At 39.7% G+C, this 25,448-nt stretch overlaps 1 protein-coding gene across 1 annotated transcript in view; it reads left to right on the top strand.

Annotated features, from left to right (window-relative positions):
• Positions 1–611: 611 nt before the first annotated feature.
• Positions 612–25,448, top strand: part of GADL1 (glutamate decarboxylase-like 1) — a gene marked incomplete at its 3' end in the record, with an annotated part of 38,515 nt that continues 13,678 nt past the window's right edge. Inside the window, exons 1-10 of the mRNA XM_010153554.1 lie at positions 612–764; positions 1,563–1,689; positions 3,396–3,486; positions 4,165–4,271; positions 5,296–5,411; positions 13,032–13,111; positions 13,227–13,281; positions 17,638–17,754; positions 23,821–23,885; positions 24,144–24,225. Of these exons, the coding sequence (XP_010151856.1) occupies positions 612–764; positions 1,563–1,689; positions 3,396–3,486; positions 4,165–4,271; positions 5,296–5,411; positions 13,032–13,111; positions 13,227–13,281; positions 17,638–17,754; positions 23,821–23,885; positions 24,144–24,225 (993 nt within the window). The remainder of the gene's footprint in view (positions 765–1,562; positions 1,690–3,395; positions 3,487–4,164; positions 4,272–5,295; positions 5,412–13,031; positions 13,112–13,226; positions 13,282–17,637; positions 17,755–23,820; positions 23,886–24,143; positions 24,226–25,448) is intronic.

Here is a 25,448-nt window from a genome sequence, read left to right on the forward strand (position 1 = left end):
AATTAGTGACTCAGGGCCCTTAATAGGAGAAGGGCAGAAAGGAGAGAAAGAAAGGCATGTGATATTGACTGCAGCTTCAAAGGGTTTTATCTTCATGGAGTGTGGGTCAGTGAGACACTGAAAAGGATGCAGAAGACTGCATAAAGATATGGGAAATGAAGCTGGAAATTATTTAATGAAAAAAGGGGAGCAGGAGGAGTAACATGTGGAGGGAAACATTTTCTGCTAAGAAAAATGCCTATTATCTTGCACTTTATTTCTGTTTATCCAGCTGTATCATGTTCTAGGCCAGAACTGTATTTTTCTGTTTTTGGAAGGTGCCTTGCACGATTTTGTATGCTACAGAAAGCGGTAGGTACAATACAGTAGGCCATTATTACCTACATAATAACAACCTAGGTTTGAGGTAACATGTACTTTTTTTTTGTCTGTAAAGATTCTTTCAACAAAATCTAGGGGTTTTGTACATGTGAAAAGTCCATGTGATTTTTTTCTTAAGCTGGCTAAATCTTCAGCCATGAAATAATATGTTTTTAGTTTATGATTTAGTTGTCCAGGCCTTACTCTAATGATGAGGTTTTTATCTTACAGTTGGTATTTGCAAACAGGAGATGCTCCAGAAGAAGAAGAATGCTGTTTTGGTGGATGGGGTCATCCTAAATGGTCCGATAATGGACTCAAAGGCAGGAGAGAAGTTTGTGGAAGAGGCCTGTAAGATTATAATGGAAGAAGTCATTCAGAAAGCTGATGATGTAACAGAAAAGGTAAAGCCATAGAGTGTTCTTGAGAATTTGTAACAGAGATAATGAACAGTAGAGCAATTTTTACCCTAAGCTGTATTTTATTGCAGTTTAAGTAGCCTCAAAATTACTTCTAGTCTGTGCCTGGCTCTGAAATAAAGAGACAGCCTTCCAAATTAAGAAAGATCATATTATAAAACCTTTCACTAACATAATTAGCATACATACTTGCTAGAAAATAATGGGTTTTTTCATATCAGAGTACAATGGTCACCTTCTCTGAGATGGCAGATGGGTGCAGTGCTTTTCTTGTTTGGGGTGGGCGAGTTATTTCTCTTCTCAGGGGCGTTGGTGCTGGAGAAGGAGGAACAAGGTGTGTGGTACCACTGTGAAAGGGCAACGTTTTGAGATTGCTATGGGTTTCACAGGACCCTCGCTTAAGAGCGCAGTATGGGAAGAGGACTTGAAAATGAAACATGCTTGCCTTTTGGGCATGCACTGGATGCTTCCAGCCCTTGGCACAACAGCATGTGAAAATGCTGTGATTACAAATCCTTAGCTAAGGACAGAATTTGACCTGCAGGCTTCTTGCTTTTCTGCCTTCCAGCATTCCCCACTAATTTTTTTATGGTCAAGTAATGACCGAGACACAATAAAACCAAGATCCCATAAGACTGGATGCCAGAGAGATTTTCTGGTGGCATACCGCAATGGGCAGTTTTGTGAAACCAGCGTTGAATGTGGTGCTTACCTTGTACCTTTTAACCTGTGTCTATTGGCTAACCTATTCACTGTCGGTGTATTCCCTCTTTCCATCACTAGGTTTGTGAATGGCGAGCTCCTGAAACACTGAAGCAGATTTTGGACCTGGAAATGAGGGACACCGGAGAATCTCATCAAAAGCTTTTGCAGCTCTGCCGAGATGTTATACAATACAGCGTCAAAACCAGTAGGAATCTGATTTCTAATGAAGTTATTTTGTATGCTAACCTAGAAAGACAGGATAGTGTTTTCAAAGTTCTGTCACGTTTCAGGAAAGTGGGGGTGTGAATGTTTGTTTTCTGTCTGCCTATACAAGTGTGCAAACATTTGGCTGTGTTTCCGTTGTTTGACTCAGTGCTGGTCAACATAAGTTTGATTAAAATGTATAATCATGGCAAACTAATGGAAAACTAATTCCTGTAATGCCATTGGCATTAAGGGTAGATTCTGCCATTTTGAAGCTTTGTGAAAGTCACCTAGACAGGTATGATTTAATAGTCTAGCAAAACAGGTGGGAGGAGGACCTTTGTGTGTGATGTCCTGCTGTCTGAGTAGTGAGGTGTGGAGTTGCCATCACTGCCCTTGTACAAACAATACATTCTTTGTGATGATTATCCTACCTTTACTATTGCTCTTTCTGAGCAACGGTCTTACAGGGTGTTAATTTGCTGATAGGCAGCAATTCCTGTTCCAGACACTGTAAGAAGAGAGCCTGCGGTGTTTCAGAGACAGTACACCACATCTCTGCAGGATTAGTTCTCTACGGCTAACCTTTCTGCAGTGCGTGTAGTACAACTCAATCTTAGCGAAAAGGGATGAACATCTGTTCAGGAAATAGCACTGTGGGATCAGTAGCTCAGGATTTCAGATGTGGCATAGCTTAGGCTCTGTTTTGGAAAGTGAGAAGGACATTTGATACAGTTAGTTGTGCATTTCCAGGGCACGTTGCCTGCTACAGTCATTGTTGCTACAAAGTCAAAGTGTAAAACCATATTGAAAGCGACCGCATGCCTTTCAAATGTCCTTTGAAAACCAGAAAAAAAGTAACAATACTCATCTACAGGGGGAAGTGCACTAATAAGATGCAGATACAATTACTGCCTGACTGGAAGGTGCTCCCTTAATCTTACTTTTGCAAATTGCCTTTAGATTTTCCTTCGTTACACTATGTCACCTTAGAAAGGATATTTTATACAAAATTATGCTGTGAAAATAGTCTTTAATATAAGTATAAACATTTATTGAAGCCCAGATATGATATAAATGGAAACCTACAGTTTATCTGGTTTTGCATGCAAAAGTACTGTGCTGTGGATTAAAATGGCATTGTAGGTGATCCCACTGCTGAATTGTTTTTATAATCAGCAGGAGTATAGACTACTCTCATAATTAGTTCTAACTCAGTGTTTCAGGGCAGATAAACACTAACTTGTCATTTTAAGTCTGCATTTCTAGTATTTCCAAGCTGCTGCACTCTGTCAGTACTGAGACTTTGGAGGGAGCACAGGTACAGCTGCCTGAGACTGGCAGGTTCCTGTATTCTAATGCTTAGCAAAATTTGGCAGAACATGTGTTGTGGCCTCTCAAGGCCACTGTTAAAAGCCACTGTATGTACTCAGTTGTCAATCCCTTTTTTTTATTTGTAAAGCTTGTGAACAACCCACATTCGTTCTGTGCACTACTTGCATCTCTCAAACCTTGTTTTGGACCTGAAAGTGCTTATTAAATTTATTTTCAAAGGATTGTCTAACCTAAGAAAAAGACAGTAAATCCAGAAAATACTGAGAGAATGATGAATTGTGGTTTGCAGTGATCAGTGTTCAGCTGAGAGGGCCTGTGATATCTTTTCTTTTCATGTATGGTACTGTCACTGCTTTTCTTCTGTGTTTTCAGGTCATCCAAGATTTTTCAATCAGCTGTATGCTGGAATAGATCATTACTCGTTAGTGGCTCGTTTCATTACAGAAGCACTGAACCCAAGTGTGTAAGTGTAGCTCTTTGTCCTCTTCATGATGAATTACCATGTGTTTTGGAATAACAGGTTTGGGTTTTTTTTTCTTTTGCTTTACCCCCTTCTGATTTCTGGTACAGTGCTACAAAGGAGGTAGGAAATGTGTGGGAATTTAGGAGAGGAAGAGTCTGGATTGGCTGAAAAGCTCACCAGAAACTTGGCTAAGCTGATGAGGCCTTTTTTCTAGTTTGTGAGGTGGGGCTTAAGAGGAGAGATCTTTTGTTTTTCAAGACTTTTAAACCTAGATGCCTTTTTTTTTTAACTTAGTGCATAAAAAAGTATTAATCAGACTTACTCAGTTGTTTGCTTCAAAGGAAACATTCTGCAGTGTTGAATGCAAATGGTTACGTATCTACTGTTTTCTTGCAAATGTAAAGCCTAAACAAAAAGTAATTGTTGCTTGCAATACATCATTATAGCTGAAATATAAGCGTGTGACCTATTACTTTGTGAGTGGAAGTCTCAATGTGATGCTGTCAGGAACTAAGCAATTGCTCTACTGGGTCAGATCCATAGTGTTTTTAGTTTAGAGTTTTACTGCTGATGGTGACCAGCTTCTGATAGATCAGAAAAGGTGCAAGGAACGTTTATCTAGTTTGATGAGTGTTCTGTAGTCTTAATACCAATCATGATGCTTTTATTTTTGTTCAGATATACATATGAAGTATCCCCTGTGTTTCTCTTGGTGGAAGAAGCAGTCATCAAGAAAATGATTGAGTTCATAGGCTGGGAAGAAGGTGATGGCATATTTAATCCAGGTAAGAACAGTTCAGATTTACAGCTGAGTCACTATAAATCAACTAATACAATAATTCCGTAAACATTTGATTTGAACAAAATACTGGCAGATGCATGCAAAAATCCAGTGCTGAACACTCACAACTATTTCATCCAGTCTTATTCTTGTGTGTTTCTAGTAATAAATCTGTGAATCTGACCAGCACATGAATGAAACCAGCTATACATTAAATATAATTCTGTGGAAATTAATTGTAATTGATGCTCTCCCAGACCTTATTAACAACAATGCCGCCAACCTCATTGGATTGAGTCAAAGTGGTGGACAGACAGGCTGATTTATGCTAGGCATCAACCAGTGCAGTGGTGCCTGAGAGGACATCCTGCCTGCCAGCTGTGGGAGCCAGATTTATCTTAGTGGGAGTGGCATGATCTTAATTCCTTTGAGTTTTGATAGTTTTTTGAAATGTTTGAGGTTTTGATATTTTTTTTCCTTACGCTTCTTGATAGGACGTGTCTTCCAAATGTTCTGTAAAGAAGCATTCCAGCCCACTGTGTGGAAATAATGAAATATAGTGATATTAGTCCACAGGGACTCAAGTACCAAATTATTAGGCTAGATGTGAAGCTTTTCTGGCTAATTTGGGGGTTAGAAATAAAATTAAATGAGTAAATGGGTTTCACTGCCCCCCCTAAAAAAACCCCAAGCAAACTGACAAAGTCCGTAACTCTGTCTTATCTGTGACTAGTAGAAAAATAAACTGAAATCCCCTGAAAAGTTTTTGGAAAAAATGTATTAATGGTATAGATTTTTTTGTGTCAGATTTAATGTGTATTTTAGTAGAATCCTAGATTTACTGCAGAATTGCTTAATTACAACTTACTGAGATACTGACAAAGAGGAATGAATTGTAGTTTTTTGTGCTAGTTTTATGTAAGAATTTTTTGTATGGTTTGGTTTTTTCCCTAATAGGTCAAGCACTCAGACACAGGCCAGGTGCTAGGACTGGGGCTAATGTGATATTTGTATGTCTCTTTCTGCAGGTGGCTCTGTTTCCAATATGTATGCTATGAACTTGGCAAGATACAGATTTTGTCCTGAGATAAAGGAAAAAGGGCTTTCAGGTTTGCCAAGACTAGTCCTGTTCACTTCAGAAGAGGTAAAAACAAAACAAAGCAAGCTTTTTGAAATTTGTTTTTTTTTTAGTGGCCACAGAATTATATTATTGTAATATCTGATGGGGCACCAGTACACTAAATTTGCCACCAGTGTATGATGGGGAATATTGGAGCTAAGTGGAGAAATCTGGTGGTTAGTTTTCCTGCAAAAGTGTTGTGTTCTAACCCCAGCCAGCAACTAAACACCATGCAGCTGCTCACTCATTCCTCTATAGGGGGATGAGGGGGAGAATCAGAAGAGTAAAAGTGAGAACTCATGGTTTGAGGCAGAGACAGTTTAATAGGTAAAGCGAAAGCTGTGCATGCAAGCAAAGCAAAATAAGGAATTCATTCACCACGTTGCATCAGAAGGCTGGTGTTCAGCCATCTCCAGGGATTCAGTGATCCATCACGGTTACTTGGGAGGACAAACACCATCGCTCTGAATGTCCCCACTCTTCCTCCTTCTTCCCCCAGCATTATATGCTGAGCATGACGTCATATGGTCTGGTAAATCCTTTTGGTCAGTTGGGGTCAGCTATTCCAGTTGTCATAGAATCATAGAATCATAGAATGGTTAGGGTTGGAAGGGACCTTAAAGATCATCTAGTTCCAACCCCCCTGCCATGGGCAGGGACACCTTGCACTAGACCAGGTTGCTCAAAGCCTCATGCAGCCTGGCCTTGAAGACATCCAGGGATGGGGCATCCACAACATCTCTGGGCAACCTTTTCCAGTGCCTCACTACCCTCTCTGTGAAGAATTTCTTCCTGACATCTAATCTAAACCTCCCTGATTTCAATTTATACCCATTACCCCTTGTCCTATCACTACAGGCTCTTGTAAGAAGTCCTCTCCCAGCACCCTTGTAGGTCCCCTTCTAGCTTCTCATGCACCCCCAGCCTACTTGCTGGTGGGGTGGGGTGAGGAGCAGAAAAGACCTTGACTCTGTAAGCACTGCTCAGCACTAATGAAATGATGTCTACATTATCAACACTCTTTTCAGCACAAATCCAAAACACAGCCCCATAGTAGCTGAAGAAATTTAACTCTACCCAGCCAAAACCAGCACATTCACCACACCTTATTCCATACCATTTATGTCATGCTGTGTTCTTACACTGTCCAATATATCCTTATTAACCATCACCCCCCTTCCCATCCTTTGATATAATACACAGAAATCATTCCCTTGGTCTGTGGATCACCCCTGTAAAATGTCTTAGAAATGTCCATTGAGTTAATTAACTGAAGTGGTGTGTTCTGTCAATTTACTAGGCACCAAAGTCAGTTCAGGTCTGGTCTCTGCTGCACTTGCACTGCTTTCTGTGGGGCTGGTTCTCCATTGGTTCAGGTGGTTCCTGCTATAGTAATTCTTGTAGCACGCAACTGAAATCATGGGTTACAGCAACTTAAAGGTATTTCCATTGCAATCTTCAACCTTGGTCCCATTGTACCAGACTATTGGATTTAACGTTGTGATGAACTCCTCCTCTTGCTCCTCCTCTGGCTTAGACTTATCCACAGACTGTAGTCACATTGAGGTGCACCTGCTGCGGCAGTGGTCTTCTCCATGGGCCACGATGCCTCCAAAGATACACCTGCTTCATTGTGGCCTTACCCATGGCTGCAATCCCTCCAGGGGTGCACCTGCTCTGTCATGGGCTTATCTGTGGCCACACACTTTGAGGTGCTCCAGTATGACCTCAAACACAGCCACTGATGCTTCAAGGTGTATCTGCTGCAGCATGGACTCATCCACAGCACAGATGTTTGAAGTATACCTTCCCCAATGTGGAATTATCCTTGGGCCACAATGCTTGCTTTCAGAAAACACACACACAGATGTTCTTGCTCTTGGAAACTGCTGATAGAATAATAGTTTTTACATGAGGCAAACCTGAAGCAGAATGCATGTGGTGTATTGTGGAGTTCTGCAGCATTTGGTTTCCCACAGTGTAAAGTCTAGCAGGAACCATAGGTAGGTTTGGGATGTCAAAGTTGTTTTCCTTGAGGTTTAATTTGTACTAAGCTGAGCACTTGTGGACCTGTGAGACAGGTCTCTGAAGCTCCCACTCTGTCCTATATCTGAATATAGACTGGCTGTGGTAGAGATCCAAAACCACCATAAATCACTTCGGAAGAACCTGCTGGATCTTTAGGCAGTTCTTCTTTATATAACTGGATGTATGTGGCTAGTGTTAACGTTTCTGAATAATATCTGTCCCTACTGCCTGTGGAAAAGTGAATTATATTCATACATTTATTCTGAAGGGTTTTTTTTTGAGAGGCTTTTTTCTCTCACCTGTCCCTCCAATTTTAATAGTTTATAGTTTGATAAGTACAGCGTTGTTACAAATACTTACTCCACTGTATAAAGGTCCCAGTGGAAGTGAGAACCTTGTTGTACTAGGAAGTATATAGTTAGTAGAATAATATTAGCTCTTAAGTTTATAGTCCAAACAGTTTACAGTGTAAATAGACAAGAGGCTTATTTTGAAGAGGCTTGGGCAATGAAGTCATTGTGTAAGTTGTCCAAGACAGCAAATGTATTATGGAATGGAGTCCAAACGTCCTAAAGTGGTTTTATTTTTTTCCAGGCAAAATATATTTAGTTTTTCCTTTCTGAAAAGTGTGTATATGAAATGATATGCCAGTTCATATTTAATCCATCATGATGCATCTTAAGAATAGCTAAGGAGGAAAAAATGAGGTTGAAACATGTTCCTTTAATGCTTTTGAGATGAAGCACATAGAATTCTTATTGTGAATTATAAGATCTCATTGCAAAATTTAAGTAAAAAGTACAGTCTCTTACTCTAAAACAAACAAGCATTTAATGACAAAAGAAATCTCATATGACTCACAGAATAAATTTAGTTTGGTATCTTTGCTTCACCAGAAAGACCAAAACCATAAAACATAGAACTGACCAGGAAAAATAAATGGGTAAATTATTTGTAAGGCAATGCTTTTGATCTCTGATACTGGAAGGCTGCAGTAAGGTCTCCCTGGAGCCTTCTCTTCTCCAGGCTGAATAAGCCCAACTCTCTCAGCCTGTCCCCATAGCAGAGGTGCTCCAGCCCTCGGAGCATCTTTGTGGCGTCCTCTGGACTCATTCCAACTGGTCTATATCCTTCTGATGTTGGGGGCTCCACAGTTGGATGCAGCACTCCAGGTGGGGTCTCAGGAGAGCAGAGTACAGGGGAAGAATCCCCTCCCTTGACCTGCTGGCCACCCTCCTGATACAGCCCAGGATACGGTTGGCTTTCTGGGCTGCCAGCGCACGCTGCCGGCTCATGCCCAGCTTTTCATCCCCCAGTACCCCCAAGTCCTCCTCAGAGCTGCTCTCAATCCATTCTCCACCCAGCCTGTCCTTGTGCTTGGGATTGCCCCGACCCAAGGTCCTACAGGACCTTGCACTTGGCCTTGCTGAACTCCATGAGGTTGGCACAGGCCCACCTCTCCAACCTGTCCAGGTCCCTCTGGATGGCATCCCTTCCCTCCAGCGTGTCGACCGCGCCACACAGCTTGGTGTCGTCAGCAAATTTGCTGAGGGTGCACTCAATGCCATCATCCGTGTCACTAACGAAGATGTTAAACCGTACAGGTCCCAACACCGACCCCTGAGGAACATCAGTGGTCTCCACTCAGACTATAATAGTCTGAGTTCCCTAATAGTTCCATAATGAACTGAGAGTATTGATAAGGAGTCAAAACACATGGCTGCTCATGGCATTTGTGTTGTCTTAGGGCTTGGCTTCCACACTGTGTTCAAATGAAATGATTTTTGCCTTGAATTGCCAAGTCCCAAAGTTTCAGTCTGGCACTTGGCAGCCTGAGAGTTGCCTTGCTGTAGAGCAGGGGAATGCACAGACTTGTCAGTGACTTAATTTTTTGTGATCTGGGGCTGTGTATTTTTTGTATGTTCTTGGATAAGATAAAGGTGTATGTTTAATGCATGGCCCACCCAAGGTCCTCGTGCTCTGTTTGGCCTTCAGGAGCGAAAGGGCTCTTTGTTCCTACAAGTAAAATGATTAGCTGCTTAAAATTATGGTGATACTCAATGAACACCATTTATGCTACTACTCTGTAGTTCTCTTGCTGGACCATTACAGAGTGATTCCTCTTGAGACTGTAGCAATAGTAGAGAGATTGTTATATCCCACTTTCGTGAGGCATGATTTGTGGCTCTGAAGGAACTGAATACAGTTGTAGTTAGCCTACTTTTTTATCACTTTTTGCTGTTTGAGTCCTATCTGAACTTTATTCTGACCCAAGAATGTATTGCATTGATCTGAAAGGTAGAAACATGCTAAATTTGAGGTAACTGAGGGTAGAAGAGTATGTGTAAGCAGTTGAGATGTGCGTGCTGATATGAGCAGTTTTTTAGATGCAATGAAACTAAATTCCTCCCGAGTGCAACTTGATCATGAAAGTAATAAAGTGAGACAACACAACATTAACTCACCATGTTGTCCCCTGTTGAAATTACAACAGACAAAAATGAGTAATAAAACAATCTCATAATAATGTAATTGCTTTATGCAATCATGTTCTAGGAAACATTTCAAACTCAAGAAAATACAAATTTATCTTCTGTTTTAATGAGCACAGGGGGAAAGTACCTTGTCTTTGCAAATGTTGTTAGGAAAAGGAAGCTATGTCTAGCTATAGTTAAAATAGTAAAGCAACACATTTTAAATGCACTGTTCCAATTTGATCTTGAGCTCAAAGGCATTAATTTCTTACTACACATGGCTACGGATTTAATAATGTGTGAAAACAAACAAAGCTGCAAAAGACATGGCAAGAGTAATCTCAACTCATGGTATTTAAAATTATTATTTAAAATTACGTATATATTCTAGATACAAGCTATACCTTTCATCTAGATATTTCTTTCTCTTTTTCTGGAAAGGGAACTGTGAACAAGTGAATTAGTTGACACTGTTGTGAGCTGCTGGAGCTGCTAAATGTTCTCTGGTACACTTTTTCTTAAAATGATGCAATGTAATTTAACATAATGACTTGTAATCATAGCGGGGAAAAAAAGAAATTCTTGTATGTTTTCAATCAATATAACTGAAAGAGTGCTTTTTTTAATTAAAAAAAAAAGCATATTCCAAGTCTATGTAGCAGTATAAATCTTGTCAGTTTTCTGTCCTACTGGAGACCTGACAAAATTTTCCAGGAGGTGCATAAGTACTTGTGGAAGCGAGAAATAATGTATCTTGCAGCCTGTTTTCTTTTGGTATTCCCTTTGTTCTTCTCTTTCCTTCTGCTTTTTTGGTATAATCTCTCAGGTGGTCAAGCCTCTTTAATCTTTCCCCCAGTCTCCCATACCATTTTTAATAATAAAATACATGATTTAGGGATTGCCTGTTTACTAGTATACTGAATTTGCAGGTCTACTTCTTTCTCAGTTTGAAGCAATCTGATTATTCCTGGTGATTCATACCTTTCATTTGAACCTAATGGATAGAAATCAGTGGTGGAGGCAACTTGAATTTTAAGTGATTCACTAATCAGTTGAAAACATCTCCAAATTTCTACTGAACAACACACAGCCACTCTACAATCATTATTACCATTACTGATGTAATTTGATGTAATGTAAGACTAATTATCCACCTATGTATGTTATTATTCTTGTAACAGTCTAAATGAATGAGCCCTAAAGGCTTTGTGAATGTGTCATGTTACAAAATTAAGCTTTCTTAAAACTACCTGATAGTATCAGGTAATGTATTTGTATGCCTTTATTTAAAAAGTGGGTGATAGTGGGGGAAACCTTTTGATAAAAAAGAAAAAGAACCCTTTGAGCTGATCCATCTCATCAAAATAAGTGTGACAGGCTTTACCCTTCATATATTCATACCCACACATTAAGATGTTGTACATTTTTCATAATTATGTTCTGCAGTAACTGCATTTGTGTGAATTCTCTGGGAGAAAATGGAATTAATTAACCACCTGGCTTCACCTTCTACATGAAAAGTAACAATTCTAGACATCTTCACGGTTGCTGGATTATGCGTTATTTTAACTCTTCAGCAATAATGTGAAAAAGAGACAATTTCATTTTTTGAGAAGAGCAGTGATAATCCAAGGCTTGATCCTGAGAAGAATTGTGTAGTCCTATGAGATACTTGCATAATCTCCAAACTGACTCAATTGCTACAAGTGGGTAGGCATTTGGCATGCTGCAGGTTAATCAGAGTGGTTTTGATATCTAAAGGAATCTTCAGATTAAGAAGGTTACTGTTTCTTGAATTTCTAGGCTAATCTCGAAGATAGATTAAGCCAAGATCAGCATAATCCTATTCTGGAGCTAGACAAACTGTTCTTATGGTAGAATAACAGTGTCCACAGTAGAGCAGGTCCTAATTTATAGAGGCAGATGTTAGAAATATGGTAAAATAGAAGAGCTTGATTTAACAGAAGAAAAGCTTGTAAAAAATAGTGGACTGTGGGCTAGAGTATCCTCCTTACCAGAGCCTTTTTACTACATTCTGATTGAATAAATATCCTTTAACAGCTGAGGGGACCTCTTCTACACTCGCTGCACAGGTTTTGTACACTAATGCCCTTTATTCAGTGCAAAGTGAGAAGAGGGCTGTGTGTCTGTAATCATTCAAAGATGCCTCTGTGGTGAGACCTAGCTAAAGTCCTTTGCTGAAGTAGTAACTTCATTTTCTGGAAAATGCAGACTCATCCAGACTGGAACCTTTTGCAAAATCTATATTTATTTAAACACTTCTGAAGATGTGCTTAAATCCTGTCTAAAGTCTGCTTGCTTTTGTAGTGGCTTCTAAGACCCACATTCATGTGAACAACTTTGGTGTCTAAACACCAAGAATTTTAAATCCTTTTGCAGAGATAGGACTTTGAAAGCCTTGGAAGTCGCAACTGTACTGTACCTAAAGGCTTTGGTAAATCTTGGGACTTGAGCTCCTTGATCCTATTAAGATTGTTGCTAGATCACGCCAAGGGTCAGTTTAGCATAGTATCCTGTCTCTGGCAGTAGCCAACAGCTGATGTCCAGAGAAAAATTGCAACGATAAAGTGGAAGAGGCTTTAGACATATTATAAGGCACATCCTCATTAAGGGTCAAGTTTCCAAGGAGTGGTGCTTTTGGACTTTCAGACCCATTGGTTGCTGTTTAGTTTAGTAGCCTTTGGACTGTTCTTCTCATGTATTTCCTGGTTCTTACACTCATTGATACTTTTTACTTAGTTCTGTTAAAGCATTTTGAAACAATAATTCTTCCCCGATCACACTTCAAAATACTTACTTTTGATTCTAATGCAGAACCAACTTTAAAAAAATGGTAGGGAGTAGAACTTTTTTTTTTAAGACAACATCTTAAACATGGAGCACATCTTCTTTTGTCTCATTTTCCCCAGTGTTTAGTGTGCGTAATTAACTGTTAAATATGAGATGATCTTGGTGCTGTGTAATTTTGTCAGTTTGTTTCTTGTGCTAGGATATGCTGTTGTCATGACTGTTAGGTGCTATTAAATTAATTTCAGTGTCACTGTTCCCTGTGCTAAGGAATTTCTTTCTTCTGTTTTAATTGCCCACTTTTTTTTTTTTTTCCCTTATGTCTCTCACTTAGTGTCATTATTCCATGAAGAAGGCAGCCTCCTTCCTGGGTATTGGTACAGAGAACGTTTACTTCATCAAAACAGATGAAAGGTAAGCAAGCAAAAGCCATGGCTGTGGTCTCCGAGCTTTTTTAAAATGCAGTAGTGCTGTATATAGCCAACCTATTTGAATGTAACTGAAAAAGTTTTAAATCTGTGTCCCTTAGAGGTAAGATGATACCTGAGGAACTGGAGAAACAAGTCCAACGGGCCAGGAAAGAGGTGAGAGGGGGAGAGAGGCTGAAGGAGAGGAGTGTATGCAGACTGTGTGCTTGTGTCTGAGTGAAAGGAAGGAAAACTAAGAGTGAGTGAAATCTTAAAAATAGGGCAGTTCATGTACCAGTGTCTTTCTTACAGGTGCCATCTCTTTGCTACAGACTAGTGGAACAAGATTTCTGCTAGACTCTTATGAGGGAGAAAAATTCCACAGGGTATTTAGTACTAATGAAACTCCTGAGTACAATACTGTTCTGAAGTATTTAGCACATTTCTACTAGGATTTCTTTTGCCCTTGATCCTTTTTTAAATGGATGCAGTGTTTGTTTTCTTTGAACAGTAAATGAAAACAGTAGGTTTTTTAGTTAATTACAGTAGATACTGCTCTATCCTTGGCTGTAAGCAAGAGCTGTAACATGTGGCTTAGTTTCTAAAACCATCATACAAGCCACAAATGCTAAATTTGGTCCTTTCTAGTATTGTAGCAAGAGCGCAAAGTTTCTGTCCTGTGCCTCTTTTCCCCCAGGGACTTTGCCAAGTAGAAAGTCAAAGGGCAGCATTTCAAAATGTACTGGTGTGTGTATTTAGACAACATTAACATACATTTGCACAATCTTTAAGACAGCACTTACTCCAGTCAACATAATTTATTTTAGAGAGCTTGGAGGACTGAATGTGAATTCTAAGGCAAAGAGCATCTTTTTTGGCTTGGTTAGTTCACCTTATTTCTCGCTTCCAGTTTGTGCATGAGAGCAGTAGAATTCAGACCTCAGCCCTTAGTTAAAAATCTGTGAATACCAAAATCCAGTGCAATGTCCATGGTGTCAACCATGCCTACTGTGGAATCCTACTTTGGGAAATCCTGCTGTTGTGGCTGATAGAAAAGCAAAGGCAGTGCTGTCCTGTCATGCACTGGCATGATCACAACAGCTTTCACTGAGACCTGATTTAGATACATCTTAGAATGATAGTATTGTTTAGGTTGGAAAAGATCGAGTCTAACAGTTAACCTAACACGGCCAAGCCCACCACTAAACCATGTCCCTGAGCAACACATTTTTACATGTCTTTTAAATGCCTCCAGGGATGAACTACTTCTCTGGGCAGCCAGTTCCAAGGCTTGACACCCTTTTTGGAGAAGAAGTTTTACCTAATATCCGATGTAAACCTCACCTGGTGCAAGTTCAGGCTGTTTCCTCTTGTCCTATCGCTTGTTACCTGGGAGAAGAGACCAACCCCCACCTCTCTGCAACCTCCTTTCAGGTAGTTGTAGAGAGCAATAAGGTCTCCCCTGAGCCTCATCCAGGCTAAACACACCCAGTTCCCTCAGCTGCTCCTCACAGGACTTGTTCTCCCGAACCTTCCCCAGCTCCGTTGCCATTCTCTGGACACGCTCCAGCACATCAATGTCTCTCTTGCAGTGAGGGACCCAAAACTGAACACAGCATTTGAGGTGCAGCCTTACCAGTGCCCAGTACAGGGGGACGATCGCTTCCCTAATCCTGCTGGCCACACTGTTCCTGATGCAGGCTAGGATGCCATTGGCCTTGTTGGCCAACTGGGCACATTGCTGGCTCGTATTCAGCCGGCTGTCAACCAACACCCCCAAGTCCTTTTCTGCCAGGCAGCTTTCCAGGCACTTGTTCCCAAGCCTGTAGCATTGCAGGGGTTTGTTGTGATCCAAGGGCAGGACCTGACTTGGCCTTATTGAACCTCACACAGTTGGCCTTGGCCCATTGATCCAGCCTGTCCACATCCCTCTGTAGAGCCTTGCCACCCTCAGGCAGATCAACACTCCTGCCCAACCTGGTGTCAGCTGCAAACTGACTGAGGGTCGACTCGATCCCTTCTTCCAGGTCATTGATAAAGATATGAAACAGAACCGGCCCCAGTACTGAGCCCTGGGGAACACCACTTGTGACTGGCTGCCAACTGGATTTCACTCCTTTACGTCTGCCAAATAACCATCTCCTCTTTGAGTTTCATGCTAGATAACATAACTATAGATACATAGTGACCCTAATTACCTAGCAACACTCTTGCTTGCCTCTTCGTGTACTTTGCATTATCCATGGAAGACATCTGCACTTTATCGATTAAAAAAAAAAAAAAAGACTAAAGTAAAATGGAGCAAGAGGAAGCAGACTGGCAGGAGAATGAGTTCTTCGCTCTTAAGAAAACAGATTTTTTTTGTTTGTTGGTGTTATAATAAATGTAGTAGTTGTTTTAAAAAATAATCTGGCATTTATGATAAAAAAAAATAGTTAACCCCAGTATGGTGCTCTGCAATTTAAAAACAAATGTCCTATATTTAAATGCTCTGCTTACAGGAGAAACATTATTTCACTTCCATTTTAATGGAAGTTGCAGGTATATTGAAAGGTTTTCATTTCACCAGAGCTAAAGTAAGTGTGTCTGTCCTTGATAAAGTGCTATTTTACAACTACAGAAAGACACTTCAGTGGATTACAGTAAATATTCTAATGCCTTTAGCCAACAGAAGATGTATTTGCTAGTGGTAGTAGCAAAAAATGATCACTGACTATGAGTACCAAGAGTCTTAGGTGTCTTTTTAGAGGATTTAGTCAGGAAAATTTATTTAACTATGTTGTCAAGAAGAATAAAAATTTATTTCACTTCTTTGTGGTGGAAAAAGGTAACGGTAACAATCTTTGGCATTTGTAGAGATCCTAGACTTGTCCCCATATTCAGTCATGTTACCTGCTGACTGCTGGGGAAGCTTTGACTTTGATGTATTTGTGGGAGAAAATTGATGAGAATGCTAACAGAAACTGTGAAGTGCTGCAGACACATCTTTGCCTCACTTGCAAGTGTATCTTGTACTTGAGCTTCAGGCTGATTTGTAAGTTTGATTGACTTCTGTAAATTGTATAGGAATGAATAACCAAGAAATGAATTATAAGCTGGTAATTATTTGTGAATGTATGGGATTAATTTAAATTCATTACAAGGTTACTTCTAGCAATTTGTAAAAAATATTTATAATACAAATATTTCATAAGTATGTACCATTCTAACAGTCCTATACATTGGTAAAGAAGGATAAAAATGTCAGGGTGTAAATGGGAATCAAACCTGTCTGTCATTATAGTAGATGTCTAAAAGTGGCAACACATTTTAAAAAAAAAAAAGAGAAGAGATCAGATTTCAAAGGCTCATGTGTAGAGCTGGATTTTTCAGCTGATGTCTGGTTTCAGTGAAGGTACATTGAATTACATCAGCAGAGAGACTTACATCATCTGAGAGATTTAATTCACTGCAAAGGAACTCCAGGGATCCCAGATTGTATAATTTAGTAACAACTTTAGTGCCTCTTCAGTAACCGTGTTGTCATGCATTGGGCCAGATGTTGAAACACGCAGAGATGTTTCTTCAGCTTGTATTTACCAGCAGATGAGACTGCACAATGTTGCTGGTGCTGATGCTCTCAGTTTCATTGCGTTGTTACAGACTCTACCACTTCCCATTGTTTCAGTTCCTGCTCCTAAGTAGGCACAGGCACATACATCTGCCAGGGTATGTGACCTAGTCTGCTATTATAATTGCCTCTCCTGCTATTAGTTGAACAGGAATGCAATGAGCAAAGCCACTGTAACCAAAATGGATGGCTTGTGATGGTTGTCTGAGACTGCAACCAGGCAACAGTTTCCCTTATCCAACCAGTCCAACCTTAAAACTGAGATTTCCAGTAATCTCTCTCCTAATACTGAGTTACCATCAACAGCCCTTCCTGTTTTCTAGACAGGGGAAAGAGCAAGGGAATAGCACCTTGCTGTAGGGCAGTCATTGGGGTCAGATAGTGAAGACTGTCCCAGTTGTGGCACATGCCAGGTATGGTGTTCCCTAAGTGAAGGTTCCCCTTCACTAAGCAGAGGACAGGGACATTGGAGAGACAGCACAGGTGGCAGCCCTGGAAGGATGCGTCATTCCCTTCCACGGGTACCCTGCGGGCTGAGCTCGTAGCTTGATTTGATTCAGTGGAATGACAGCAAATATGGTAGTGAAATGTGGAAGACTGAGAAATGGAAATCAGTGTATAAAGAGAGATGTCAAATATCTGGTATGTTTTGATCTTGACAAAACTAGCATCTGTCAAAACAGTCTGAAGCTGGTGAAGTCTACCCTGGGATGGTGTTAACTGGAAATGGAAAATGCTTTTTTTTTTTTTTTTTTTAAGACTATAAGTACTTTTAAATGCAGAACCTTCTGCTGGGAAACTAAAATGTAGACTGTTGCATCTCTGTCCTATGCTCCTAGACCTTTTTATACTTTAGCTCTGCAGGTATATGGGAGGAAATGAAAAGTGCAAATGACAATTTTTTGTTTCGAATCCTATTGCAGGGATCAGCACCATTTCTTGTCTGTGCCACAGCAGGCACAACAGTGCTGGGAGCATTTGATCCTCTGGACAAAATTGCCGATATCTGTGAAAACCATGGCCTCTGGCTTCATGTTGACGTGAGTTTGTATACTGTGTAGCTTTGTTTAGTGTTGCTTTTTTATAATTGCTGTTTTTCTTTGACTGTTGAAGTTTCTGTGTAGAAGTAAGTTGGGCTCTAATAACATTTCATTTGCATCAAAGCCAGAAATACATTCTGATTTGTCTCTGTTCCATGTGTTGAAAACCAGCAAATAATTTGGTTGTGACAAGCAGTCAAATCCATTTTGTCATTATCAGGTTATATTTCAAAACTATTTTAAAATCAATTTCTTTTTTCTTCTTGCTACCTCCTAAAAATGCTTCAAGGGTGATTTATGTACAAATATAACTTCAGATTCTTTTCACATTCTATTGGAGAATGGACACATTGGAATTGTGGTGTATGGTTAACACAGATTAAAATAAAGGTATATTTCTGACTCAGCCAGTCCTGAATTATTCTGTTTCATATTTACAGATTTGAGTCTCCTGTAGATCTCTCTATGTTTTCCTAAATTGTTCAGAAATTTTTCTTTTCTCGTTTCTTTATAATTTTAGGTTTGGATATTAAAATCCATCCATGAACCTTTTTGGAATAATCATTGAACTTTTTTACTGCCTGAGTTAGCTGAAAATGTATTTTTCTAAAACTAGGTCTCTTCATATTTTCTAAAATTGCATTATTTTAAGTGCAGTGACACAAATCCAGAATGGCTAGATGAAAAGCAATGGAGCAATGAGAGAGTCTGGAGCAACATTAATGGAGATTTCTAGACCTGCTCTAGATTTTTTTAGGTGTTTGTTTAATGTTGACTGTTTAAAGAAAAATCACATAGGCAGTGATGAGTGTTTCAAATAAATGTCTTGCAGGCATTAATAAATAAAGTCTCTGTACAAGTGAGTCAGAATAGTTTTCTTACTGACTTGGAGACAAAGATGCAGAATTTACACTAGTATTTAAAGTGTCTGCAAAGCCTGCTCAAGGCTGAGTGCTGGGGAGTATGACACAGCAGATTTTCAGGAGAAGAACAGCACTGACGTTAGGTGCTAGTCTCTTGCATGTCTGTGTATAGCTGGTGGAAAAGGAGGAATGTGTTCAGAACCTGTGTTGGTTGACTAGGCATGGCTAGAGCCATCTCCAATAGCTGTAGGAGGACAATGAGTACTCTCCTAACCTGCTCCCTGAAGCTGTATAACTAAAGTTAGGTGGGGTGAACCTGGGCCGTATTCTGAACTATACTTCATCGGCAGTTGATAGTGTTTTGTGAAGAATTAACTTTCATCTTCCAACTTTGCCTCATATTCAGCTAAGGTAAAAATGTCAGTGAATATCTGAAACTTAATTTTCTGTTTGAACAGTGACTGTAGTTGCCAGATGTTAATTGATTCCCAGTAAAAGGACAAATGTACAGTAATAAATTGGCTTTATGGTCTGGGAGACAAATCATTCTGTAAAGTTGTGATTCATGTTATGAATCTCCTGACAGTTCTCATGAGTTCTATCAGTGTTTTTTTCCATCTTTCACCCTCTATGAAGAGTTGACTGGATGACGGTTTCTTATTTTTTGTTTAAAGTTTCTAGCTGTATTTATATAAGAACAGGGTGTGGGGAAGAGACTGGAAGTTTTCCACGTAAGTGACATCAGGCAAATATGTATACACAAATGTGCTATGGTAAAATGAGCAGGCTGTAATTCATAATGTGCCTTTTTTTTTTCCCACTCACCGCACCATTAGAAGTGGGTTTATTGGAATAATATGTGAAAATGTACTGTGAGAGTTGGCATCTGCCATTCAGAAATAGTGTACAAGAAACAGTGAAGGGTTGGATTTCTTAGTTCGTTTTTAAGCAAACCTACCTCCTCCTAGCCTTAGAGGCAAGAACATAATAATTTTTAAAGCTTTGAGGATCTACATTCCTCTGAAAGGCCTGGCTTCTTGTTGAATGATTTACACATTATGCAGTCTGAGTTATAGTGTGTGAGTACTGCTGTTTGGGCCTCCTGCAACTTTGGAGGAAAGAAAGATACAGTACAATTAAAACAAAGATTAAAAACCAAGGAAAGTTCTGTCTAATTTAGGATTTTTTCTGTATCGTTGATGGGAATCAGGATTATCTACTGCAGATGGTCTTGAGAGCTGTTTATAAGAATATTGTATGAGAATGTCGGTGGTGTTATTTCCAGATTTACACTGATATATCTCATTTCAGAATATTTTCTGATCCTGAAAATTGATATGGTAGCCTTAGGGAGACTCTTTTCATTAAATATGAAATGATAAAGCTCATGATTCTTAGGAAGGGCAAAAGGGAGAACATCAACATAAAATCAGTGGGCTTCAGTAAGATAAATTTCAATGAAGTCAGAAATAGTAGATAAATTCTCACATGGAGACAAACATAAAGGAAAAAGGGAGTTTAAGGTAAAGGTTGTTTGAAGATGATAATACCAATAAACCCAAACTGTCCCAACAGTCAAGCCACTCAACAGCCTAAGTGCAGAGACTAACCAGGGTTATTTTGTGCACGTTACAGTATTCATACACAAATTTAAGTTGCTTACTGTATTCTATCATACACCTATGATGCCTTTCTTAATGATTTGTTTTCCATCATCAACATGCACACAAGCCACAACTCTTATGTATGTCATGTATTGTGTTCATGTAGCTTTAAATATTGTGTATGAGTATTTTCTTCCTTGCTGGTTCTTACGTTGACTTTTTTTTCCTGTGGCTAGACCAGTAAAGAAAATCAGGTTTGACCTATTAGGCTGTGCTTAGGTAGTTAGTTTAATCACACAGTGAACACTGTGATTCCCATCGTTCAGCTGAATATGAAACACTAATTTTCTCATATCTAGTTACTAATTACATTGCATGGGACACAGTTGATAATATTAATCTTCATGTTTTGAGCTACCCTGCATTGCAGTCAGCTGCATTTGTCATAAACAAAATGTGTCAATCAAGTTTTATCAATGTATCTTCCTTCTGTAGTCTCACAGATGGAGGAGAAACAGGTAACTTTACTGTGTCATGGCAATATCTCAGCAGAAAGCCAGAAAAACATTGCCAAGCTGTAGGTGTGGCAGTGAGTGAAAACCTGGCTGGAAAAGCATAATTGGAGAACAGTTACCAATGGTTCACTGCTGAAAGAGGAAAAAATTTTGAGTAGGATTCCACAAAGGTTCATCCTCAATTAGAAGTTGTCTGGCTATTTCCTATAATAACTTGGATAAAAAAGAATACAGTGACTAAATTTGAGGATGACATGAAACTGGAAGAGGCTGTGGGAGGACAGGATTAGAAATCAAAGAGATCTTGACAGTTTGGAGGAAAAAAGAAGTGGAAAAACTAGGTTATACAGTTCAATAAAGACAGTGGAGTGATTATTACAGTTCAAGCTGTAAGAATAAACTGCATAAACACGGCCTGAGGATTGCTGTCTAAACAGCAGATCTTCAGAAAAAGATCTGGGGTTTGCAGTACATCACAAATCAGTGGTTGTAAGCATTTTCAAGTAGGGTTAAATGTCTTTCAGAACTGAACGAAGAAGATAAATAAGATAATTCTCTCTTTCTGCTTGGTGCTTCATCTACTTTATCTAGCTTGCGTCCAAATAAAAAGCTGCATTTCAAGAAGGTTAAGCGTCTACAGGAGAAAAATTTAAAAAAGAGTAAAGCAGTGAGGATAAACAGAACCGTATCCTGAAATTATTACCAATGAAGAAAGAGTGAAAGTACTGTTGTTATTTAAACTAGAAAAGACGGAGACAATATGTAATAGTCTACAGATGCTTTAAAAGCTGCTGCAAAGAAAAAAGGAAAAATCTGTTTCCCAGCCCATTGCAGGAATGGCAAACAGTAACATCTGAGATTTTAAATCCATAGGGTTGTTACTGTTAAACACAAATTAAGTGGTTAATTTGTGCAGCCTCCATCATTAGAGGTCTTTAAAACCAGACAAAGCCAGTGATTCTCAGTCTTCTTAGGTGCCTTTTCATTGATTTTTGGGTTTTGCCAGCCCTGGATCCCTAAGCGTGGAGCACAAATTCATCTTGCACTACTCTGACTCAAAGAGAGACTGAAAGGTGGTGGAGTTGCCTGGACTTCCACTATTATGATCCCTCTCTTCTAGATCTCCAGCAGGAGTCTTTAAAAAAAAGAAAGGAAGGAAGTAGTGCTAATAGTGTTGTGGAGGCAGGAATTCCTGATGTCTCCCTGCACCTTATTTTTTGCTTTGATGCTAATCACAAGCAGGGTGTGTTCGTTGATTAATAATCTCCAGAAGAGACAAACCTTTGGAGGTAGCATACTGATGAGAAGACCTCTTGAGGGGCTTGCCAGCCCTGTTTTTCAGAGACAGTGTAAAAATATAAACTTTTTAAAATACAGACACCTTTGAATGTGAATTTTGTAAAGATTTATTGTATTTCAATGGGTTGCTTATGAGTTATGAAAATGAGGAAATAATTTCGTTATTCTTTTGACTTTATTGTATCATAGAATGAGAAGAGTAAAATTTGTCTGTGAATAGGAAGTCCAGTTTCATAGTCTTCCTGTAACATGGAAAATATGGGCTAGCTGGAGGATCCCAGTTTCAAGTTATGGTTCATATAGTTTGAGGCAAATAATTTCCTACCTTAGGCCCCACCTGTAAGTTTAGCAGCAGCCCTTTCCTCAACAAGGATGTTGTGAGCATGACAACATAAAATATGATGTGGTGCATTAATATACTGCATTAATGAGAACGACGTGTGTTAAGACAAGTTATCAACCTTTCTTTTCCCTTGTGAGCCTTTACCATTCCTGTCTCCCAGAGATAGTAGATCTTATTCCTAATGTATGGCCTGTGAAGCAAATGCTGATGCTAAATTCATAGATGAGCTATCACATCTGTTTCTTTCAAGAAAAAACAAAACCAAAACCAACAGCCAAACAAACATGTTTTCTATGCTTAGGTCAGGAATCTTCACTTCAGTGACTTATTTTTTTATTCATTAGCCCAATATGTATAAATCTTTTTTTAAAAATAAGCTGAGTGCAAATGTTTTGTGAACTGTTGCCTCCTGTTCATCTTTGAGGAACCTTGCTGACTTCACAGGAAATTTGCTTAAGTGGATTCTGTCTGCATGAACAGTGAAAATCCTGGTTTTCATACTTAATAATACACTGTATGACATGTCTGTTGTTTGTTGAGTGTTCTCCCCACCCCACCCCTGTGGACAAATGTTGTTTGAGAACTGAAGATTCACAGCACCTGATGGGTGAAATGGGATCTTTGCAGAATTCATGGATGAGAATCACCTTCCCTGACCCCCGTTGCGCAGAAATAAAGCCTGTGTAATAAAACCTTGTTGTCTGTCTTCCTTCTATAGTCCATGGAGAGAGACCGTCTGTAAAAGGTGTCAGGTATCTAGAATAGATAAGATGACACTCAATAAGGAGTTTTGGTGGAGAGATCCTCGCTACAGAGAAGATCTAAATGACTCTTAGGGCACATACCTAGTTCTTGGATGACCTGAGGTAGATGTGCTGAGTCTTACTCTGTTTTAATGTCAGTTGGATTGCTGGTGACAGAAATGCTGCTATTGCCTATTCACTGACTTCACTTTTCATATGCAAACTCTGCGGAATATCTCAGCCTGGACTTCCCAATTGGCAGAGTTTATAATTCTCTCGTATGCTTCCCTTGTGAATGTCTCAAAGTAAACAACTAGCAGGAAGAAGATAGGCTAATTGGGGTTTTCTGCTCTCTCTGCGTAGGTTTAGGCTGAGGGAAAGGAAGTATCTCTGATTCAGTATCAGGAATGGGTCTCATTATGCAAGGACACTTTAGTTTGTGCTTTGCTTATGTGGAAGGGACGGTGCAGTTTGTGGCTCACGTAGTGGCACAAGCAATCAGCTTCTCTATTTTAGGCATAGCCCCAGGCTGCCATCTTTATTTCAGTAGATGATACTAAGGGCAAAATTTAGACCACTGTCTGTGTAGTAACCTAAATTTTAAATGAGTTGAAACATCTTCAGAAATTATTAGTTGAAGCCTTATCAAAAGAATTCTATACAAATAATATTCTCTTGGTTCTATAAATGTCCTAACAGGCTTCTTGGGGTGGCTCAGCTTTGATATCAAGGAAGCATCGCCGACTTCTTCATGGCATTCACAGGTAAGTCAGTTGAGTCCATGGACACACTTAACAGGGACTAAGATGGAAGTTGTGTGGCCTATTGGCCTCCAGGAGTGATGCATTTTTCAAAGTACATATTAATATTAACTGGAGAAATTTCTGAACCTATAGGTATGGGGGAAAAAATGGGGATTCTGATTGGTGTGCTTGGATTGTGTTTGGCTATTTTTCATTCTCTGTTACCCATGATTTTAGGTGCAATTTCCATCTCCCTTTCTCCATTTATAAATTTTGCAGGGCTGATTCTGTGGCCTGGAATCCCCATAAAATGCTGTTGGCAGGAATCCAGTGCTGTGCTCTTCTCGTGAAAGACAACTCCGTAAGTCCTCCTGTCCTTTTCCCCTCCCCTCCCCCCTTTTTTTCTTTTTTTCCCCCTCTTTAAATGTGGTAGGCTGTCATTGCTGTAATATGGATGTGGAAATAATTAGAATACAACTGCAAATCAGTTCTACTACACTGCAGTGCAAAGACTGAATTATATTATTCTGAATTTCACTACAAGATTAATAAAGGGTGAATGAAAGAGCAGGGTCAAAGTGATCCAAATCACTGTACTCAGTGGTGGTCAAATTTTGCAGCTGGTGCCCTTCCTAGTTAACTTCTGTACATGATTTGCATTTGGAATTGAGTATTTTGTCACCTGGGTCTGCAGCACTTCAACACCAAGCTCATCAAAGTCCTTAGAATAGCTGTCATCCACTGGGACTGCAGCAGTACTGCGTCTCTGTTTAAAGCAGGCAGAGCTACTCTTTGTGTCCCCTTACATGGGTGCACCAGAGTGGGAAAGCAGAGGGATAGGTGTCAGAGAACACACAGGTCATGGTGCTAAGCCTTCTTTCCTCATTCTACTAGTCCTTCCTCATGCCCAGGGTGATTTAGGCTTTCCAAAAGTTCTCAATGACTAATAAAAGGTCTAGCAAGCAAACAACAGAGCTGTGATCTCAAGTGGCACAAAAGTGGTATTACTCTGCAATGTGGTAGAAGTCCCTGCCTATATCTGTGTGGAATTCTTCTACCTTAATAAAGAAACCAGTAAGAGGTCAATTATTTCATGTCTTCTTTCAGACTGAGCTCTACTAAAACTTATCCCCCTTGTCCACCATCAGGGGTGAGATTTAGCTTATACTTCATAGCTTATGAGTGACTGAACATCATGAGGACATGGAGCCCTTGAGGTTTGCATCCCTATTTTGTGGCCGTGATTTGTTAATAACTTTATAAATCTCTGTGAAAATAGCTGATAGTTTCTATTCAGTTGCTAGTGGTTAGCTCTGTGTGTTACTGGATACTAACTCCTGGTAGTAAGAACTGATAAGGACCAAAGAGCATAGATGCTAATCAGTGCTCTCTTGGAGCTGATTGCTCCAAGTTAGGGGTGAGACATGGCAGGACAGCAAGGAGAAGTGTGCCTCCTCATTTCCTTAGACTAGAGTCTGTGGGATTAAAGAGGATTAGACTCCAGGATTACCTGTCCATCACTTTATCTTTATTCTAGGATGAAAAACAAGCAGAATGAATTTATTGACGAAGATTAATGTGGTG

This window comes from Eurypyga helias, unplaced genomic scaffold, assembly GCF_000690775.1.
Source record: "Eurypyga helias isolate BGI_N326 unplaced genomic scaffold, ASM69077v1 scaffold13976, whole genome shotgun sequence".
In the NCBI taxonomy this organism is placed as follows: Eukaryota; Metazoa; Chordata; class Aves; order Eurypygiformes; family Eurypygidae; genus Eurypyga; species Eurypyga helias.